The sequence below is a fragment of the Odontesthes bonariensis genome, chromosome 18, assembly GCF_027942865.1.
Source record: "Odontesthes bonariensis isolate fOdoBon6 chromosome 18, fOdoBon6.hap1, whole genome shotgun sequence".
Lineage (NCBI taxonomy): Eukaryota > Metazoa > Chordata > Actinopteri > Atheriniformes > Atherinopsidae > Odontesthes > Odontesthes bonariensis.
In genome coordinates this window covers 19,135,154-19,158,477 of record NC_134523.1, presented here as the reverse complement: position 1 = coordinate 19,158,477, position 23,324 = coordinate 19,135,154, and the positions used below count along the sequence as shown (strand labels likewise).

Here is a 23,324-nt window from a genome sequence, read left to right as displayed (position 1 = left end):
TTTTCATAAACCCTTAGATTTGTTTACATGTGCTAAATTCAATGGAGTTGGTGAGTGAGGGCCCCTTGCACCAACAAATTACAGATGTTATTTTTGCTGCATTTTAGAAAACTTATCCATCTTTTTGTTCAAGAAACGTGTCCATCACAAGCAGGGAGTGGTCAGTTAGCCATAAAAGACGCCGTGTCATTGGAGCCTCAATGGTAGTTCCCACAGTGAACACGTTTACACGGTATTTGAATGGAAAAACTATTGTGTTTTTACTTTTAAAATGCATGTAAACATGTTCGGCTGATTGAAATCCTTGGAAATTCTCAAAAGCCAGACCAACAATCCCAGATAATGTGGTTGTGGCTTGATTTACCCCTTCATGTATAAACTCAACTAGACGTAAATGTGCCCAGGTCCTCTGTACATGCTCCAACGTTCTATCCATTTGCATCCAATTGAATGCTCACTTTAACTCAGTTCAACTGTGCGTGTAACCATGCTGATTGCAACACCTCACATTTTTATCAAAGAACCAAGGATTATGTTCATAAACCCAACGTCGTTGGACGTAACTCCAGTTCTGTCAGGACTCGTACAGCAAAGGTAAAGATGCCGCTCCTTACAGTGAGAAAGGCTTTAGTAACCTTGCTTTAGAGGACCTACCTGCTTTAAAAAACAAACAAAACCCCCCCCCCCCCCATCTTCTCACAACTTTTTGGTGGGAAAAGGGTCTAATTCAAGCTGAACAGTCACCGGTATAAGAACAGAGTGGAGGATGAGCAGCTGCAGCCAATTTGCATATTCACAGATTTGCGCATTTTAAATGAAGCAAAGGTGTAGAGTTACAACTCTGCCTTTTTAAGGCATGAGAGGATTATTTGGATGTGAAATAAAAAATTTTATCTTTAATTTTTAAATTTTAAACTAATGAGCAGAGATTTTACCAATGCAAGGAGGGAATTATTGAAAAGGTCCAAGTTAAAAATCTACTTTTTTGGAAAGCTGCTTCTTCCCATGGTATCCACTGCTCTGCGTGACTTATTCCTCTAAATCTCTACAGTGGAGGTGTAGATGCAGAGTAAACATGACTCACACAGACACAGTAGACACGCCATGGGGAAATACAGCAGTTTGAGGTAAACCTGGGTAAACTTTAAGCTGGGTGTAGATATAATCAGTCTGAGGCAGTTTGCACAACTTTACAATAATAAAAAAAAAAGAGATGAGACAGAGCACATGTAATAGAAATGAGTTCTGTTTCTTTGTTCCTGTGACTCTCTGTCTGACTGTGAATGTCTCTTTCTTCATGTTTGGCAAACAGGGAACAAACTTGGCAGGAAAACCAGATCAGCCCTCCCCCTCCTTATCCCTCTCCTCCCCCTCTTACTCTCTCTCCTCCCCTTTTCTCTAAATGTGTTCATGTTCATTCAGAGCCCTGTCGCTCAGAGCATCACACCTCTCTGTCCTTTGTCTCTGTTCACTCTTTGTCTCTCTGTCCATCCACTCATACATCCACCCGTCCATCCTTCCTCCCCCTCTCTGCCTGTCCATGTGAATAATGTCCAGTTTCAGGTTTCTGTCACTTAATCTGCTTGGAGGCTCTCTGCTGCTGCTGCTGACTGCTGGTGAGTCTTTTAACTGTCTGACTGTTGCAGCTGTTCCACTTCCTGTTCTGCTGAATTAATTTCTGTGTTTAGCTGTAAGCTGACATGTTTACCCCCCCTGCTGCTGCTGCTGCAGCGACTTGAGGTTTTCTTCTGTGTTTGTATGTGGACAGCAGAATCAGCTCATGTGTTGACTTTAACACATGCGTATTTGTTTAAACTTGAAGAATCTAAGTAAATGCACATCTGCAAAAGGAATTACTCACATTTTTGCAAAGATGTAAAAGTAGTGAGGTCAGCTGTGATCGGAGGACACTTGCAAGTTTTTAATTTCTCATATTTGTCATTTTTAAGTTGCAAATGGTTCTGAGAGGTTTGAGCAAGACCCTTTTGTTGGTGGGAAAAGAGCAACTTGTTTCACAGGGAAACAAACTGTAGACACATCAACACACACCTTTGTTTTGATGTTGATACTTTTTGGGTTTTGAATACAGGACTTGTACTCTGTAATCACTGCTTCTACTTTAGCAAAAAGAAATGGTTCCTTCTGCTAGTTAGGAAGATCGAAGATCTGGTTTGAAATTAAGCTAAATCAGTCATCTCATATTTGATAAATGTGCAAAATGCATTCATTTGCACTCTCCTGCAGGTGACTGCTGGTATTTGTGTTGATGTTTAGTTAGTTAGTTAGATATAAAGCTGATGTGATTTGGGCTCACTGAGCTTTAAAGAAATTAAATCAGGTCACTGTGAAGATGTGCAGCTCTTAGTTTAAATGGAGGTCAAGTTTAAAGAGTAATTGAACCTGCTTTGAACCCCGTTTTTGTTGACCTCTGGCAGTTTAAAGGCCCACCGAGATGCAGTGATGTACTAGTATGATCCAGAAGGATGATCTGATGTTTTATTGGATTTTAGGATTTTGGACCATTGCTTCCACTGTTTGGTTTTTAAAAGTCATTGCAAACTGTGAGCAAATCGCAGTTTAGCCGTTAAGCTTCTTCCTCACAGATGGGTCATGTGACAGGTTTCTGATTGACCTGGTTGAAGGAAGAGGGTCGTCATGGTTACAGGAATCAGTACAGATCTGAACAGCTGTTTCTGGCGCCGGAATTTAACCAGCTAACGGCTGCTTTTCATAAATGTGAAAGGACCAACAGTCCCTGAACTACACGCTGCTTTCTGTTGAATTTATTTATGATTTCATTTGCGCCGAGCATGTGTTGGACTGTACGTGTGTGTCAGTGAGTGTTTGTTGAACAGCTGGTTTTGGTCAAGTTTCTCAAAGAATCATGTGACTCTGCCAACAAACGCCCCCACACTGTTACGGACCCCCCCAGGCTTTTATTTTCTCAACTTCCTGTCACTCTCCTCTCTGTCTTTTCCTCCTTTTCTCTCTTGTTCTTCCTGCCTCTCAACTTTCTGCTCTCATCGCCTTCTTTCTTTATTAGTTCCCTTCTTTCCTTCCCTTTTTTCTTCCCATCCTGTCTTTCCTAATTCCATTTTTTCTTTTCGAACTTCTCCTCTGTCTTTTCTTTCCTCTCCATCCTTCCCTCTTCACCGCATTTTCCTCCTTTTATTCCTTCTTTATTTACTTTTCTGAGCAGAGAAGAAACATCGCAGTCTCACTCACTCAGTGTGATTGACAGGTGATATCAGGCAGTGTGTGTTTGTGTGTGTGAGTCAGATGGTTTTCATTTCCTCTGCTCTGATAGAGCTCCGTGATTGACAGGCACTTAGAGATGACACACTTCCTGTTTGATGATTTATTAGCAACCCACCCCCTAATTTCCCATCATCCCCCCATGTGAGTGTACGACAGTTTATGTCCCAGTGGGGACCTTTAAATGACTGGGAACCTCATGTTCCATTTTTGATTGTTAAGATTTGGTTTGAAGGTTGTTGTACAGGAATGCTCTAGGTCAATGTTATGTCCCCACAGGGACATGGAAACAGATTACTGTGTTTGATGGTGAGCTCAGTCATATCTTAGAGACAGGAAATCAAATCAAACTTATAGAGACAGAAAAGCAATGGGGCCCAAAAACTCAGAACATGTGCTTTACAAAGACAGACCATGCAACACCTGGACCAGCCGAGTCGTGGACTCTGATAGACCCAAGAGGGTCCATTTCTACCTAATCCAACACAGTAACCAGCCAGACTTTTTGTAAAAAACAATAAAGTGTTCAGTGTATATTAACACGCCTGAATTCCCAATAAAGCTGCTCTCATTCACGTATTTTTCTGTTTATTTTGTCAGATGACAAAACATATCAGAAACTGTGGCAGAAAATGAGAAAACATGAGAAAACACGTCTACTCATGAGTATTTAAAGCGTTTCCAGACTGTCGCTCTGCTCTAATAAAATCCTGATTTTATAACCGCAGCTTCATCTGATAAAATTAACATTCAGGTAACTTAAAGAAGTCTGTGCAGTGAATTCTGTTGTATGATACAGGTACAGAGCAAAATAAAAGCAACCGAATGTATTAAACATTTTCTCACACAGTACATGTCTTTCTGGTGTTGGACATAGCTGATTCTGCTCCAGTGCATGTATACCGAAACATGGACGGTGGTCCAGTTAAATGTCCCAGTTGAGCTGTAACTGTAGCTCAAATGGGACCTCTCAGTGTTATTTACTCACCAGGATGTCTCAGCTCATCATGGACATTCTGATTATTTGGGTGAACTGAACCATTTAATCTCATGTAAAAGAGCAGGTGTGACAGGTTGATTGACAGAAATCAGATCAGATTTGACAGATTAGAGATAGCAGATTATCACCGACTGACCTCATTCACTGAGTCAGGATCTTTTTTAATGGCTGTGTTTTTGAGGAACTGTTTGGTCTCTGGGGACATTCGTGGAAACATGATGACCTTTCCTCTCTCATGAGGACATTTGTTCTAATACTCACTTTGGAGCAGACCTTTAAAGTTCTGTTTGGAGGTTAAAGTCTGGCTTTACGGTTCAGGTTAGTGTCCCGTTAGTGAGTATATGTGTGCGTTTTCCAGAGGAGGAAGTAGCGTCGGGGCTCACCTGCAGAGTCCAGCAGCTGTTTGTACACTTGAGTCGGAGTGTAAAAGCAGATGACCTGTGATGTTTTGGACATGTGTGTTTCAGAACCTGATGATGAACATGACTACAAAAAGCTGGGACAGTCAATACACATTTAAAACAAAAAACATCTGTGAGGACGTGTTAGCTTGTGTCCATGTGAAAGAAGCTGCTCATTAACTAAAAGAACATTATGAAACATCAATTGCAGCTCTCAGAATTAGCAACTTAATAGCTATAAATATGTGAATGGTGAAATACGCAAAAAGCTGCTGGTAACAATTTACGGCCAGAGAAACAAGAAATGTAATTGGTTTATTTCATTTGGAAGCAGCTGCTGCAGAAGAGGGTTAGAGGGCCGTGGAGCAAATAGCAACATAAGTTTTAAATGTTTATGTTAATGTATGTGGGAACCGCGATAAAAGCCAAATAAATCCAGCTTCTTGGGAGGACAGGCGCATCAGCGATCTCTCAGCATCAGCCATCAACACAGGTTTGACAAATCAGAGTTATGATGTGAAACTTGGACGAAGAGCAAAACATTTTCTCAGGGAAACACTGAGAGGGTTCGGACTCTCATGCAGCTGATGGATGTGGGGAAGGATGTGGGGGGTCCTGGGGGAGCAGCTTTCCCATCAGACTTTAGCTGAAGGTTTTTTTCATCTGTTTTAAGAAGATCTCTCTTAATGTCTGTTGCTGCTTACCCATCCACCTGCTTCAAAGGCTGACTGGAGAATGAGCTCCACCTGCTGTTTATCTGTTAGATAGATAGATAGATAGATAGATAGATAGATAGATAGATAGATAGATAATGCTCTATTAGTGGTTTCTGATTTTATTTATCTTAAAAGCAGTTCAATAAATAAAAATCAAGTAAAGTATTTTCTATTCTATTTTATTCTGAAAAGTGTAAAGCATTTGGATGGAACCAGCTTATATTAAAACCTTGTGATTCTCTGTGCAAATTTAATTTAGAAACAAGCCATAAGTGGAAATGGAAATGATTAGTGTGTCATTGTTTTATGCCCCATTTTAAACCACTAAAGCAAAGCACTGAAGCAAAAAAAAAAACATTGGAAAAATACAAACATTTCCTTTGTAGCTTTGTATCAATCACTTACAAAGGACCATTTATTCCCCACATGGATTCTTAAATCATTTTAAACCACCAGAATCAACTAGAGGAGCACTAGTAACCCACCAAATGACATCTAACAGCATCTTAAGCACTACTAGAACACCCCAAAGATCCAGCACATCTACCTAAAGGACCAACATAACCTCCTAACGGATCCATCAAAACGTTCTACAACACCTCTAAAGCCACTTAGAAGACATTTCCACCTCTTGAAGGATCTCTTAAACCATCCAAATTGCAATTATGGGCATGAAAAGGACCAAACAAATCGTCTAAATGGCCTTCAGAGCCACTTAAGATAAAATTGACACACATAAAGAGGTACCAGAGCCTCCACAGTGAGCCATAACCTGGTTTTGTTTTTTTTAAATAACATTCTCATTCATCTTGCTCCAAGTTTGTACAAAAAAAAAGGATCATTGGATTATCACTCCATGGCAAAAGTATTAAAATGATGGTATAATATGCATTTACTTGGAGGATCACATACCTAAACTCTGTGTCAGCGAGGGCTCAGACAGGTTTACTGTCACATGTTTAAACATGATTGAGATTAATGCAGGAACTGTGTTTCAGTCAGCTGGTTCATTTTCTTTTTCTCAGAGCTCAGACAGTTTTCACTTGTTTGGATCATTAAAAGAGTGATGTCAGCTTATGGTCACTGTGGTCAAACCAGGGTCATCGGGTCACATGACGTTCATGTGGGCTCTTGATACGATCATTTAGTTCAGATTTATCAGACAGCAGCCTTTTGTGACATTAAATCATAATGAGGCTGTTTGTTCCAGTGCTGGAGGAAATATTTAGTCCTATGTTCATCCGATGATATAATGGATGTCTTTATATCTTCTGATAATAGCTTTCTGTTTATCTGTGTTGGTATGACTTTTAAGTTCTGGTTTAGAAAGAAACTTCAATCAGAAAGTCCAAATCTGAGAATATTTTAAGCTCAAGTAAAGATTTCAACCTTACTAAAGATCAGAAAACAAGCAAAAGATAAGAAACTGGAGTCAAACCAGGTCAAACTTTAGTTAAAACCTTAAAAACAAAAATGAGCTCTCCATTAAAACATAGTTAAATCTCAGAATATTCTTAGTTTGAATAAACCTTAGTCAGTTTCAGCAAAACATTAGTTTATCATTTAAAGAATTTCACACTAGAACACTCCAACACTTTTTGGAGAATATGCCAAAAATCCATGTGCAATTTCTCTGCAATCAACAATCTCACACTCACTTCAAAGTGTGAGGTGCTGTGCTGGAGATGTGCTCTCACAGCTGGAAACAATAGAGTGGCGACTGAGTAGAACGCAAGGGAAGGCAGGACATGATGCAAAAAAGTATGCTTGAGAGCTTGATGGAAAATCTGGGAACAAGCCAGGAGTAAATGTTTGAAGGCTTTTGTTCTCTTACATGCCATCCTTCTGGAACTTCTCTGAAAAAAGCTTTTCTTTAGCCTCTTGTAACAAGCAAACCCTGATTAAAACCTAATTAAACTTATGTTTGAACAACACATATAATCAACTACTTACCAAAAAGATTTAAGCTATATCTAAAGTAGCTCTGGCTACACTGAAACCAGCAGTAGGACTCCACCACTGTTTACTGACACGTTGTTTAGACTAGTGGTTTGCCTGCTATACGAGAGAAGCTTAGTCTCCTTTAAACAATAACTACAACTCTCTTCAACAATGAAGTGAAAACATGCAGAGGCTCACTGTGAAGCCAAAACAGAGCCAAATCTTCCCACAGTTTCTGCTGGAGGCTGGTGGAAAATAACTTTCATGCATGCAGATGTGGAAAAACCCTGAATAACCTGGAAAAAAAGATTGAGATGAAACTTTTAACAGGGCATCATCATAAAACAGCTGGAAATCATCACATTTCCTCAAGTAATGTACCCTCAAAGCTGAAGTACATTGCTCTGTCTTCATATTTCATGTGTCTGGCATTTATCTGATATCTCTAATTACATGCTGCTTTAGATTCATTTTAAGTACTAAAGAAACACTGATAATAAATACATAATTATGCTTCATTGAATACAGTCCCAAAGGTACTTTATATACCTCTTTGAAACAAACCATTAAACATTATGAGTATATTTAGTGTTGGTGCCTGAAGTATCTTTTTATGTCATGTATTTCACGATTATAACTTGGGAAGATTTTTATATAAGGAATGTTACTTGAATAAACAGTTTTAACAGTGTGGTACTGATACCTTTAGGTTCAAAAGTACGAGAATGTTGTATAACATTCCAGTACTACTCTGCGTCTCTTTTGAGAGAGAATAAAACTATCTTACATACCACAAGAATACACCTGCAGCTCATGAACTGAGTACAATGCACAGCAGGTCTAACAGTTGTAGCTTATTGATGTGGTAGTGATATCGATCAGCGTGTTAACTGTCAGGTTCACACATGGAGGTTTTGACTGCTGCTGGCAGGCTGGATTATGTCTTTAAATTTCTCACATTTGTTTAGGATCATAGCATAGATCATTGCCCCTTTTACCTGAGTGCATTCATAGTCAATTACCACACCTGGCTTGACTTACCTCGTCGATAACCAGTGCTGTGGCTTAGTTCTTAGTTAAGGCATTCTCCTCATGTGTAGTGACTGCACTACTATGAGGACCACATATAGCGCATTCTTTCAGTGGTTTATTAGAAATGTGAGCAAATGTCTATCTTACTCCACAGATATTCAATTTACTGTGGATATTGATGCATTTTTGGCCTCTAACTTTTCTTTTTTTAGAATTTCCTTTAACACAATAGACCCATGTGATATTGCAAACTCATCCAAGCTTAAGTCACAAGGGACTTCACAACGTAATGAGAAATAACCATGAGGATATTTATATGTAAGTACAGGTTTAATAAGATTTTGCATTTTGAGTTCTGTATTGATTCTTTTTTCTTTAACACAAAATATATTGCGAAATAAACCCAAAATACTTAAAAGATACACTAAAAAATGTTGCTACACTAGTATTTATTCATAATTCAAACACATATAACACATAAAGCCCCACATAATAAAGCAAATCAGTTACAAAAAAATTCAAATAAAGAAAATGCAGATTATTACATGTTTATGTTTTAATAAAAAAATATGTAAGAAGTTCATGAATAAATAAGTCCAATTAGTGAACTGTGTTAATTGTGAAGTAGTTTGTGGGGGGTTTTAACGGTGAGAATTTGGCAAATAATTTGCTCTTTGGCTCCCCCCTACAGATGTGGGATGTTACAACAATGTCATAAAAACTTTTTGAGCCCTGCACATGTACAGCCGTACACACAAATTTGTAATCATATTGAAAAGGCCACAAAGGCGCCATCATAAAGCCCACAAAAATGTCAGGCGTCCATCAATCACAACAGTGTGGTGCGGGCCTGGAAACCAAAGTCATGAACTCAGTGTGCTTCAAAATGAGTCAGAAGCACAAAGTTTCAAGGTTTTCTAGTGTTGCTTTATTGAGGCATATTTAGCAGTCTGGCAGAAAAGTCTGAAAACAGAGGAAAACTGTCAGCCCTCCTCTGACTCAAAATTGTCCTGTAAAGTTCCGCCACTACAGGCAGAAGGAAACAAAGATGACTCGTATTCGAGTTTCAAGATTTTGGAGCAGATGTCATTCTCAAATGTTTTCTTTGACAAACCACAGTCTTCTTAAAAGGAAGGAGGGGGCTTGAATAATAATAAATTTAATAATTTATCATTTATTTCAATCATTTATTCACTTTCAGCTGTGGGATGTGTGTTTAGACCAACATATGGCAGCTGTTTTCTCTCTTCTGAGTAACATTCAATCAATAACACCACAAAACTCTACCAAAAGCCATCCTCGTTTCCTTTGGTTTAAGCTATAACATCACTTGGAAAAGTTTGGAAAATTAGCCAAAATACCTTCTTTTTACGATGAGACTTCATCCCATGATGGGATTTTGACTCGTGGAGCCGCTTTCACGACCACTAAAGCTTTTTTTGGTTGGCATAAATGAATAACCCATGAGGTTGTTTTAGATTAAGACAGCAACTGAATGAACACTCTGGTGTGTTTGCAGTCCGTTGTGATCCGACAGACGCTAACATCACTGTTGTGTTTGCAGTTTGTGAGGCTCAGGAGTACGGCGACTTCACACCACCTCCAGACTACGACACCGACTACAATGCCACCTTCGAGTACAGCTTCTACAGTAAGTCAAACTCAAGCTCAACAGACAGACTCTACAGGACAGATAGAAAAAGACGGGGGCTTTTTCTTCTCAGATCGTTTCAACTAACTGACAGTTTGAGGTGAAGTATCCGCAGTTCGAGAGAAAAGAAACATAAATGAGGAAAAACAAAATCACAGCTGTGGGATGTTCGGTGATGCTTCCAGGTAACGCCAGCAGCGATGACCTGGACAAGTTCAGCGAGCAATTCATCGGCCAAGGGGAAGATGAGGATCAGGAAGGGAAAGAAGACACGGTGACGGGAGGACAGCAGGGTCAGGAGGATGTGACAGTTACCATGGCAACTACCAGAGGGCCCACAGAGAGGAGCAAAATCGATGTCCGTAGTGCTGCATCACCTCCTGTTTCTCTGGTAAGAATGACTTATTGATCAGTTGAAGATGTAGATGTGTTAATATCTTACTATAAACCCCAAATGGAAATCTGCTGCACTTCAATTAAAGCTAATTCATACCAGTTACACCATGTTTAGTTTGGCTACAGTAACTAAGTAACTAAGTAACCAGTAAGCTATAATCTCATTATAATCAGCGCTACCTCACAGATGAAGTCTCAGTTCTGCTTCAGAACGAGATGGAAATAAGTTACTCTCAAGTAAAAAATTTTGGTCATTTTGGAAGTTTGCAGCCTTTCAAAATGTTCTTTGATTGCAATACATGGTACTGTAATACAGTACATAAAATGCATGATTGTGCTGCACATGATTTCATTTTACACATACGCCACATTGAAAACTTTCAAAAATGTAAATCAGAAACAGCAATCTGTATTACAGATAAACTAGAAGATTTTATTTACTTATTACTTCCTTCTTTTCCTTTCGTTTGTACATCACGTTTACCGCAGTAAATGAAAATATGTCCCTGTAACATTACCCTACCGTGCCTTTTGACATTTTTAATGGCGTCTTGTGTCTTTTTCAGCCTCTTCAGCATGACAACAAATACTCATGTATAGCTGGAATGTGCAGGGTTCAGATTGAGGTTTGCTTTTATGACAGTAGTGCTACATCCAACGTCCTCATCATTACATTGAGTTTAACTCTTTACTTTAGAATCTTGCACAACTAAAAATCAAGTTTTTAACCTTATTACCATGTGCTGGAAAGCAAATTATGAGCAACATCTGAGAATTTGGGCAATGGCTTTCCTAGTTTGATTCTGCAGAGCACCACCTATAGCTGTTATGTTCTACTTAGACTATTTTCAGAAACCAGTCCTGACTACATGAGGAAATTGGTGAAACCAGAAGCTAGCAAGCAAGGAGAGGCTAGTTCATTTTCAGCTGAAGTCTTTCAGGACACAGATGCTGTTCCAACTTTTAACTCCAGTTGAGCTGGTCATGTCTTCGCTGTGATGTTATGAATTCAGCAGCAGAAACATCACAAACCTCTGGAATCAATGATCAGGATCAAAGCTGCATTCTGTCTGATGTTATTTATAAAAGTGCTGACTCAGTAGCTGAGAGCAGGTGGCTTCTGTTAAAAGTCCATCTGGACTCTGTAAGTGTAGATCTGATCTATGCCAGCATCAACAAACAAAACACTCCTCGTATCTGCAGACAAAAAACACTCATGTAGGTTGTCACAAGTCTGCAGGCAGACACAGAGTATCAGGGTAAAAATATACAAGCAAAAAATAACCCAAGAAAATTCAAAATAACTGAATGAAAACAAAGGAGAGGCTGGATGAAAGAAGAGGAAACAAAAACCTGAAAATAATATCACAACAACAAAAGTCTCTCAAATCTCTCATTACATTCCATGTCTCCAGAACAAAATTGTATATCATAAAGTATGTTATGCTTTGAAGTATGATTGAATGTACTGCTGATCTGTGGTCTGTGGTTTTTGATCTTTCTGGGTTGAATCAGTCTGGTGTTGAGCAACGTCTCGGAGGTGAATGACTCAGTGTTCAGTTACAAGAACAACCACCAGAAATGTCTTAAAGCTTTGACACCATAACCAGAGCAGTAGAAACAAGTTCATGAACCGTTGTTTGTCTTCGTTTAAAACCTCAGAAATGAAGATTTAGTGTTCTGAGGGCACACATCCCCAATAAAATCCTATATTTTCTCCTACGTTTATAGTCCTAGTCCATAGTCAGATCTGTTCTGCCTCGTTTTGTCCCAAAACGCTCTCCTAGAGTATATGATATGATGTATACGATGTAAGATGGAATAAATGTCAAAGGAATGTTTGAATTACCACTTGCAACAAAACATATTAAATTACCTCAAACCTCTCAGATGAAATCCTGCTGACTGATGTTTCATGAGAACTGACATGAGTCTAGCATCTCTGAAAATAAAGAAAAGTGCAGCACAGCCGGTTAGTGTTACAGCAGACAATCATCTGTGAGATGGTGCATTATTAAAGTCGAACAGCTAATAGCAGATGTCAGAAATAGAATAGATGTTTGCAAAGCTGCAACTCCAGTTTCAATAAGTCTACCAGCAGGGGGCGCTTGTTTCTTAGCCAGAAAATTTATCTCATAAACCAGACTTCTACCTGCTACCAGCGTCTGATCTCTTATCTGATTTGCATGTCTCCGTCAGCTGAAGATGTGTTTACTGTCTGCAGGAATTCCGGACGCTGGTCTGGACTCTCTTCATTCTGATGGTGGTGAAATCCCAGCAGCTGTGACACACACCACTGTGAGCACACACACACTTAGCAGGTGAGGCGCACACACGTGATGAACATTTAGAGAGAGAAATTCATCACGAGTCTCAAGATCAATCAGGAGAATAACTGAATGTCCCGTTTCTAAAAACCTGCTTCAACCCTGATCCTGTCTGTAGACTCTCAGTCCTCCAGGGCATGGTTGTCCTAAATGCTTTAATAGAAAGCAACTTTACTTCTTTTTAGTTGTGCAGCCTTAAGAGAAAAAATATTTCCTGCATCTTCACCGTAATAGTCTGCATTGGAAGTTTGTGAATGAACACGTGAACACACCTGATGCATTGTTGAAACATCTCTAACGTCTGAATATTTTTACTGATTTAACTATTTTGTATGTCAGAAATGTTGACCTAGTGTTTTTTAATGCCATTGTACATCATTCAAGAGTTTATTTCAGTGTTAATGTGAATCAGCACCATCTTTAGACGGCTACGGACAGATCTGATCTTATTTTACATCATCTTCAAAATCCATATTCTTTATTAGTCACAGCAGAACCAAAACCTAAAACCTGACGTTTGAAGACCTCATTTTAGTCTTATTTGAATGTAAAGTATATTTTCAGCACTAGAATACAAGCTTCATTATTTATAATGATGTTTTTTGTCATTCTGTGCTTCAGTATAGAAAGAAAAGCCTGAACTACAAATGAGGCATTAAATTCCTCTCAGGATTACTGCCTTCTGTGGGAGAGAATGCCTCCCTTTGCTGTCGACTTTCAGTTATGTTTGACATCTGCCAACATCTCACATGCATAAAATAAACAAACTGACAGGCATAATATGCCCTTTTTAAAATACAGAAGATTTTGGCTGTCAAAAAATGTTGACTTTAAAAGGTTTATCTGTGTAAAACTGAGCCTCTGAATCTGCTGATGAAGATCGTGTGATCCGGTAGAAACCTTCAGAAAAGCACTGAATGTTTCCTCTAAACTCCTGATAACTTCCTGACAGGTGAGGTCATTTTATTGTGTTTGGCTGGACAGCTGGCATGACGTTGCTTTATGTGTGACGGTTTTTAAATGATTTCCTAAATGCTTTACTTCATATAATTAGTTGGTTCTAAAAGTTCTCCATTATGAGCTGTGACAGATTCACTTTCTCTGTTGCTCCTGACATTTAGAGTAAAAATCTGATTAAAGCTGCTGAATAAAAAGTGACTCATACAAAAGTTTGTCTGCTGTCAGGACAAAAGGTTTTTGGTCTGTTTCATGTTCGATGAAACATTTTGTTCATGGCTTGCATTTGGCTGATGAGGCTTCTTTTAACCACAACCCTGTTTCCAACTTAATATGAATGCTGTATTTGATGTCATTATGAAACAAAACACATTGGTTTGCAAATGATCTAAACTCTGTATCACATTATAGAAAGTCTAACATCAGCATGTAAAATGTCAGAAGTTTTATTCTATTTAGAAAGATTGTTTTCACAGGGAAAACAAAAGACTGGTCAACACTTATTGAACTAGTTAACTGGTAACAGGTCAATAACATGATTAGTTCTGAAGAGGAGCAACGAGTTTCATAATTCAGGAACAGTAATGTTCATCTGTGATGTATAATATCAATAAGAGACTTAGAGAATCCACATTAAATCTCTATTACGAAGAGATGAGGCTGAAAACAAAAAAGTAAACTAAATAAATGAAACAACTGACACCAATAACAGCTAGTCGCTGCGTCCATAAATGTGATAGCATACTAAAAAATAAATAAGATTAACAATTGCAGCCAAACAGAATCAACAACAAGATGTCTAAACCACTAAAAAAGCAACAAATCTGAGCCAAGGTCAAGCTGTTCTCAGAGCCACAGCTGCCACCACATGAAGGTTTCTTGGAGGAGCCTTTTAAATAAGAGGTGTGGAGCCAGCAGCTGTTGCGATTGGTGCAGAAGGCTGGAACATCGTCCAAATGGCTCCTACAGGAGGCGAGCTGAAGGGTTGAGGGAGTTTGCATCTGAGAAAGGGAGGTTAAGTCACCGTACTCACCCAAACTACGCAAGGCCATAACAGCCTGTGTTACCTGTCGATGCTGCATGTGCACTCATCAGCTAAGTTGTTCCCAAGCCACAAAAACAACAACCCAACCCAGTGATGGCGACCACAGAAGATTTCTACCACACCTTCCTCTACTACATGTTTGTCAACTGATTTATATTTCATTTTATTATCTATAATAGATATGAATAGTTCAGATATGAACTCAGTGTTATTTATTCATTTATTCGTACATGGCAAGCCAAAAACTCTGGGTATCCAAGCCACATGACAACACACATCAACAAACCTCTGAATAGTGAATAGACTCAACTGCATTGAAAAATGTGCTTTTGTAAAAACAGCTGGACTGTTTTTGACACAGGTGTGACATGTCTGCATGATGAAAATTCACAAAGAAGTTATTTGTGGCTGAAAAGAATATTAGATGATTGCTGCCGAAGAGTCCCTGAAAACATGGTTGAAGTACTTTGTTCAATGTTTTTATTGACTCTTTCTTGTTTTCCAGCTGTTGGGCGGCCTGTTGGATCACCTGACCTGGGTTGGGCGAGAACACTTCATCCTCAGCAGGCTGAATCTCCCCTTCATCCTCCTCCTCCTTCCCCTCCATCCTGAACATGTTTTGGTACCCGGCGTGGGACCAAACGGACATCAGCCAATCACAGACCTTTTTTGTCACCAGCTCAAGAGTTATATTTTAGCTCTGTTTTATATAAAAGAAAGAAAAAAAGAACTTTATCAAATGAATAATTTCAGAGGGATATCTGCCATAGTTTTGATATCTGAGTTTGGGTAACCAGGACATGATCAAGATCCTCTCTGCATAGAGAAATGTTATAATATGCTGGGATTATATACAGTACAGATGTTTATTAATGCCAAAACTGCTGAGTTAACCTGTGTAGAAATGACATTCATGTTTTAAACAGCAAAGGTTTTTTTTCAGGAAAGAGATCAGGAAATTATGCTGAATAGCATATGTAAAGATGCTGATGCCAAACATTGTAATATTGTCTTTGTCTTCTACAGAAATATTCTCACTGTTCAATATCCACTCTGACCCAAGACCTCCAGAGACCCCAAAAAGCAAAACTGTAAAAGATCTTATTTTAGCACAACCCCATCTATTAGAAATCTGTCTCGCAAATGTACCAAATCGTGTATTTTTTGGCCCTACATTCTCCATGTTGTAGCCCTGCTGTTGCACAAGAACAATGTAAAAATCTGAACTATTTTATAGTTTATTGACCTCCTTTGTTTTTAATTTATCAGTTAAGCTCCCTAATTGTTCCCATAACATTTTTCTTTTTAATCTTTTTTTTCTTTCCAAATGCAGAATAATTTACTATTATAGGAAATTATCAATTACACAAAATATGTTGATTTACTCTGAATCAAAACCACAACATTTTCTGAACCAAAGAGCTTCTGGACCTGGATGTGAACTTGGTTTCTGGAGCCACAGTCCAGGATTTTATATGTCTTCCACCCATCTGCTGATCTCCTTTTCTAGACTAAAGCGGCTCATAAATGATGATTCTGTTACACTCGAACATGGCTGTGAAAAGAAATGTAATTAAGTTGTGGTGAGCGGGGTTGTGGTTGAGCAGAATCTGGTTTTAATTAGGCTGAATGTCGTCCTAATGTGGTGTATTACTGAAAAACTTCATAAAACTCCTTTATTAACTGTAAAACTAAATTAAAAATGACTTCTGGACAAGTTTCTCATATATATTTGTATATATTTTTAAGAAAACCGATCCTCTAAGAGCAGAAATGAGAAACTGTTTGTATCTTTTTTAGGGAGAAATCCAGGACTTTTTTAATGAATGAACTTCCAGACAATTAATGAATTTCAATATTTAACTGTGGGTCAATGGTGCCCTCTGACTGATGTTATAAAATACTCTACATAGCAATCAGAACATGAGCAGGCTGACAAAATATACTTAAATACAAAAATCACCTCAAATCTAAACTTCCCTGCTGTGTTTGTATGATTCTATGAATTGTTTTTTTTGTATTACAAACTTCACCACAGTTTTTTTCTTCATATATTTTCTCACCAGCACTTTTTCAACAAGCAGCACTTACCAGTTTATGTCAAGCATTTCCTCTATTACAGGCTGTTCTGACGATACATGAAACTTGGCTTTCCAACCAACCCATTTCAATTCATATTTTAAAGCATTTAACATTGTGTCCTGTCAACGTGAAAGTCTTAGAAAACAGTACTACCTTTATCCAGTCGTTTTTTTAAACAGTTTGTGCCAGAAAGTTATTTTGAAGTTAAATATTTAATGCATCAACGTTTATTTAGATGCTTAAATATCCTTTAGAGACTAAAACTAAAGCTTCTTAATATTCAAAACTAGTCCGATACAAAAACCATTAGGATTTGAGAATGATCAAGAACAGATGTTTATGTGCTTTATTGTTTTTATATTTTTGTTTTACAATAAAAATTTAGAAAATTATAAACGTCCTCTTTGTTATTATTCAATTCAGGGGATGTGCTCTGCACACACAAACTAAAGCGTAGAAAAAAGAGATATACGACTGATGTTCCACATAAAATAACGTTTCATGTGTTTGCTAAGAAGAGAGCAGGTTAGACTCGGTCTTTACATGGTGATCATTGATCTTTTTAGGCCTCGTGCACGAACCTCGACCACAGGAGCGCCTTCTGGCACAAGATCAGACCATACAGCTTGATTACTCCTGAAGAAAATTCTTGTGATTGCTCCAAAACACGACAAAAATACAAAACAAAATACCTGTATAGAGACCTTCGTCCACCAGCTTACTTCCATTATGACTCACTGAATTAATGCTTCGTTGATGTTTTACATTTCTTTTTAAAAGCCAACCATAGCAACATTGAGAGTCACAACTATGAAGCCCTGATATAAGCTTTAAGAGACATTCATGGACTCATGGGAGGAACACAATGTTCTTTCCAGAACAGTTTCAAAAATAAGCTCAGGTTTTGTGACTGTTACATAGATTAGTCTATTTAGGAACCAAAACCAGGACCTGTTATCACTTCCTGTAAACTAGACTAGAAAAGCACTATATAAGTGCAGTCCATTTACAATTTCTGGATAGTTAAACTCCACTTGGGAGGTAAACTGACCCCCACTGCTTCGAGCTGATCATTTTCCTCCTGAAAACATTTGTGACACAAATCCAAATTTGAAGTTGGGGCAAAGGAAAAGCAAACACAGAGGCTGAAAGGTTTATATCATTAATTAGGCCTCTACTAAAGACAGACTTTTCTGTGACAGGGACAAAAGGAACCAGAATAACAACAAGGTTTTTGACTAAACACAATACTACAGAAAGCAAATGAAAGGAAATCATAGACAAATGATAAAAAAAGTGACCAGCTTGATAAAGATTTGCCTTAGTTTGACAGTACAGCATCCCTATTTCAAAGGTGCTCGTAAGAGAGAAGACAGTTAAAGTATATTAGAATAAGCTTTTAAAGACTCATGTTATTAAGCAGGTGTTTATCATGTGAATTAATCATGAAGGATCAAATGATAGAACTTGAACCAAATTTTACATATATGGATTAAATAAAAATTGGCAACGTTAAAGGTTCTTTACATTAACATAAGTTTATGTTAAAAAGCATGCATTAAATGGAAACCGTTGGCTTCTTTGACATTCATTTACAAAAACATTTGAACACTTTTTGTCAAAAAAAGTCAAAGCAAAAAGTTAAGAGCCCACTATTGAAAACTAATGATTCTTTTGTTTCAGTTGGGATCGAGTTCTTTAACTTAAACTGCTTCTCATTAAAAAACCATGTAGGACGCATCCTGCATCAGGTTTTACCGTGACAGAGGGGTCAGATTATTAAAACTTACAAGAACTCTAACAGACATCATCTTTGAGGACGAAAATGCAGTCACAGGAAAATCAAGAGTGATCGTGATCAGAGATCACTTAAACATTTAGTGAAATCAGATCAAAGAAAATAAACAGTAGAGCTCACATTCATGTTTAATAGCAAAAGTAAGAGATTTTTTTACACGCACAATGTGACGAGAACTCGAGGTATTGAGACTAAACAGCTGTGTAGTCTTAAGAAAGCCATGCCATTAGCTCATTGGAGAGCCTAATCATTGCTGGGGAGCAGAAATAGCAGGGAGCCTGTGGAGGCAGCGTTATGATCTGAGGTTGTTGAGTCACTTAGTTTGAGGTTCAGCAACTTTATGTGGCGAAGAAATGAGGTCAGCTGACTATCTGAATATACTGAAGGACCAGGTTTTTTCCTTTTCTGATAGCACGGAGCATTCCTGAATGACAGTGTCAGGATTCATTAGGCTCAAACTGTGAAAGAGTGGTTTAGGGAGCATGAAACCTCATTATCAAACAGATTCCAGACTTTAACCTTGCCGAGAGTCTTTGGGAGGACTTTACACAGTGTTCCTTCACACAGTGTTCTGACCCCCCCCCCGTCATCAAAGTAATACACTTTGTAATTCTTTTGTTTGTGTAATGTAGGATGCCTGAATTTTAATTTTAAGATGTGATAAATGCACTGTTTCCCCTTTCCATGTAACTAATCCACTTGACGTGCATGCTTGTTTGTCTCCTTTGTCTTTGTGATGTACTGACGACCTGTCCAGGATGACCTTTTGCCCGATGGTAGCTGCTGTAGGCTCCGCCCTTCCCCGCAATTGGATTAAGCGGGGAAAGAAAATGAATGAATGGATAATCCACTTTTCCCATTTAGTCAAATAATGAAAATCACCTGTTATGGAATGTACTTTTTCACGTGACTGGAAATGTTTGGTATTTATTCTTTTATTGAGTTTTTCGTTATGATTTCGTGTATTCATTCATAAAAATGTAATATTTTACCCTCAGCAGAATGGGGAGAATTAAGGAGCCGGACAATAAACACAAACAAAATCTACTACAAGTAAGTTTGTTTTTATTCAAAAAAGTGTTGGTTAATCAACAGATAGTTATCTCCTAACTAAAAAAGAAGTTTGATCCACCCCTCTGAGTGTCTGCATGAAGCCCTGAGGCTTCATACGTTAAAGGTTTATTTCTGGTGTCCGTGTTGGATATGATCGCTGTATGACGAAGTTTTGATCTTGATCAGAGGTGTCTGTTAACAAGAATGAGTCCATCAGTGTCAAAAATACCAGCGAGTGTTGACAAAAACTGAGATGAGAAGGTGATGACGAAAAACCTCAGGCCACGCAGTTATTTCTGTCCAGGAGGAAATTGCACGACAACACAAATCCCAAACCAATCTGCTGATAAATGTCAGATTTTTTATCTGGATTTATAGCTTTTTTTTTAATCTCAGTATCTCAGATGTCCACAGTCATGAGGAAAAATCAAGAAATGTCTCATTCTTTCTGTTTCAACCTGCACGGAAAACCAGAGCAAAAGTTAGACAAAGTATAAATAAGCCTGTGAAACAGAACTGTAATTCTAATGCAGAGATGTTGTTCTGTTGTCATGTCTAAAACGAGAAAAATGTCTTCCTAATACTCATGTCGTCACTGTGGAGGAAAGTGTTCCTCGTGCTGAGACGTACACTGAATCTGGAAGAGTCATCTTCATGCAAAAATGTCCTTTTAATGTAGAAATCTGTTAACACAGAAAAGACTTTCATGTGCAGAAAAGTCTTCCTACTGAAGAATTTCCTCTTAAAGTAGAAATATCCTAATAATCCAACTTACTTGTCCAGAATTATCTTCGTGGAGAAGGAATTTCTTCCTAAAACAGAAATGTCCTCTTCGTCTAGAAACATCCTATTTGTCTAACAGAGCTGGGTGTCGTTACAGATTTCCCGAATCGATGTTACAATTCTGTTCCAATTTCCAGTGATATGCGGTTTCACTATAGATTTAGCTCGGCTATAAAAGAGGTTTTCACAAAAATGAGAGTAAAAATCAATAAATAAACTACATTTTTGGTCAGGGACATTATTAAAAATGTTGCTTTGCTTTTGTTAAGCTCATCTCGGTCAACATACTCTCTTTATCCAAAGATCAGGTGTGACGGTGCTGCTGCTTCTCTCATGTTTTCCCTCTACAAGCGGTGCATTTTCTTTCTTACTTTGTGCATGAATCTCGTTGCGCAATCTTGCGAAACTGGTCACGTGAAACAAGTCTTCCAAGATTGCACAAGATGTCTAATGACGTTGATCCCAAAAATGAAATATATATATATACGTACATGTATGCAAACAATTTAAAGGATTTCATGAATCAGAATTGGATTTTTCAAATGAGAATCAATTCAAATTGGAAAATCAATTTTTTTTAACTCAGCCCTAATGTCCAAAAATGTTCTCAAAATGCAATAAAATGGTTTGGATCTAAGCTGTACCACCACACAGACATACCAACGTGCACACGCACACGTGCACACTCACACATATTGAGGATGAAAGGTGTCTTTGATGCTTTTTTGGCTGCCAGTGACCTTCAGTGAAACTCGACTGTCAGCAGACTGACATGAGACCCAACAGCAGCGTTGCACCTTCGTCACGGTGAAAATCAAATGCACACGTTCTTCTCTGTGACAACGAATTCACCTGATGAAGAAGATAAAGTATGATGACAAACGCAGTGGCAGAAGGTTACTCAAGTTAGTGGTATATTTGATTTATTATCATACGGGGGAAATCTGACGCTAGAAATATGTTCAAATTTCATATAAATCTGAAGAAATGTCACAGATTCTCCATTTTTTGTCAGTTGTGAAAACTGGTGCAAATTCATGTCACTTAGCATGTTAACTCCTTTGCACAAAAGGCTGCTTGTCCTTGATTACAACCAGGTGGATCTGATTGACTCATCAGAGGTTTGCTCAGTCAACCTGCAGCCTTCATTCACCTGATTTAAGTTTGGCTGTGACTCAATTAGGATATTGCTTAAAGGAGAATTGCGGTATTTTCAACATTAAGCCTCTTTTCTGAGTCGTCTACAATGTTTTAGAACCCCCCTCACCGCTTTTTTGATGTTTACTGCTGTCTCCAGTATTTGCCTAATTTTGATTCTTCTCAACCTGCTTCAGAATGGCAAGTCATGTGCATGTCCTAAAAGGTCTGTAAAAGCACCATAAACGTCCGTTTTCAAAATCATCAACTCACTGGAGTGGTTACTGGTGTGCACTGGTAATCCATATCAAATTTCGTTGCGAAAAGTTGCTTCTGTCTTGTTTTATTTGGCAACTGGTTCATGCTCGAACTATTTTCTTAGCCACCTCACAGATAAACTTCCGCTCAGCAGTTGAATCTGACTTGCTATACTCCACACCACTTGGCGGAGTAATATCAACGAACATCCAGTCTTCAATAGAACTCAATGGGATTTACAAAATGTCAAATAAAACACGACAGAAGCAACTTTTCGCAACGAAATTTGATATGGATTACCAGTGCACACCAGTAACCACTCCGGTGAGTTGATGATTTTGAAAACGGACGTTTATTGTGCTTTTCCGGACCTTTTTGGACATGCGCATGACTTGCCATTCTGAAGCAGGTTGAGAAGAATCAAAATTAGGCAAATACCGGAGACAGCAGTAAACATCAAAAAAGCGGTGAGGGGGGTTCTAAAACATTGCAGACGACTCAGAAAAGAGGCTTAATGTTGAAAATACCGCAGTTATCCTTTAAGGAGTGTTTTGAAGGTGGGAAATGTGAAACCGGTACTAAGTGAAAATGTCAGAAGTCAAATTGTTTTTCAAAACAAAGAAGGTCCAGCAAAATGTGGCAATATTAATGTTATTTATTGTCTTCTGTTGCTTTTTGTCCCAGCTGAAAATCGGCGTGTTCCTAATGATATAAAGGGAGAACTGTTAAAATGTTTTTAATACTACAAATTGGAATTTATGTGTTCTCATATCTAATAACCGTCCCAGTTGATTTATTTGAATTATTATTCCCAAACTTATCCTATGTTGATATAGCCACAGTTGGATTGGAATTTCAATCTATGGAGACCTCAATATCTTTAAATCATGTAGGACTTCTTTCTCTGATATTTGGAAAATGTGCTTGTTTTGATCAGCTTTCGATTGATACAAACTGTTTCCCTCATGAAGGTCTTGTTCCAAATAAATGTCTTTTGAAAGCTGGACAGCGAGCAGGAGTAAACGGGAATATAAATGGAATATTTATCTGAAACTCATGTAAACCCCATGTATTGTCTTATTTAGAATTTTAGAAAAGCTTATTAAAGGTCGGAGCATCACTTATCAGCCCTGAAATGTTGCAGATGAGTATTTCTTTTGATTTAAGTCTTTGTAAATCGGGATGACTGCAGCCGCTGATGGTCGATTCATTCTGGAGCTGCTGGAGTTTCCCATTTTTCTCCTGAAGGTGACCGAGGCTGAAGCGTTGAGGCTGGAGGTCGCTCTTTCCTCTTCTTCTCTGATTTTTCTGAATAAACAGTGTATATCTGACGTCAGCATCAGCCTCGAATGTCGAGGGGAGATTTATCTTTGACTGCAGGTTTATACTAATTCTGACCTCAGCCATGACTTCACATATTGTTTCCATTGCTCTGTTGTGTCAAATCTGACTGGATAAAGAGTGGATGAAGGTTATTCAGGTTATTAATTTC

The 23,324-nt window shown here is 38.3% G+C and overlaps 1 protein-coding gene across 1 annotated transcript; it reads left to right on the top strand.

Moving 5' to 3' along the window:
- Positions 1-1,419: 1,419 nt before the first annotated feature.
- LOC142367410 (uncharacterized) lies at positions 1,420-17,212 on the top strand. Its single transcript, XM_075449377.1, has 5 exons — positions 1,420-1,616; positions 9,910-9,996; positions 10,182-10,387; positions 12,617-12,713; positions 15,227-17,212. The coding sequence occupies exons 1-4, from the start codon at positions 1,550-1,552 to the stop codon at positions 12,677-12,679; spliced, it is 423 nt and encodes a 140-aa protein (XP_075305492.1). The 5' UTR covers positions 1,420-1,549; the 3' UTR covers positions 12,680-12,713; positions 15,227-17,212.
- The last annotated feature ends 6,112 nt before the right edge of the window (positions 17,213-23,324 follow it).

Bases quoted from the DNA above. Each gene is read 5' to 3' on its own strand.
- LOC142367410 (XM_075449377.1), top strand. From the start codon at position 1,550: ATGTCCAGTTTCAGGTTTCTGTCACTTAATCTGCTTGGAGGCTCTCTG. The intron at 1,617-9,909 runs GTGAGTCTTTTA...TTGTGTTTGCAG, and splicing joins GCTGCTGCTGCTGACTGCTG to TTTGTGAGGCTCAGGAGTAC. The intron at 9,997-10,181 runs GTAAGTCAAACT...TGATGCTTCCAG, and splicing joins CTTCGAGTACAGCTTCTACA to GTAACGCCAGCAGCGATGAC.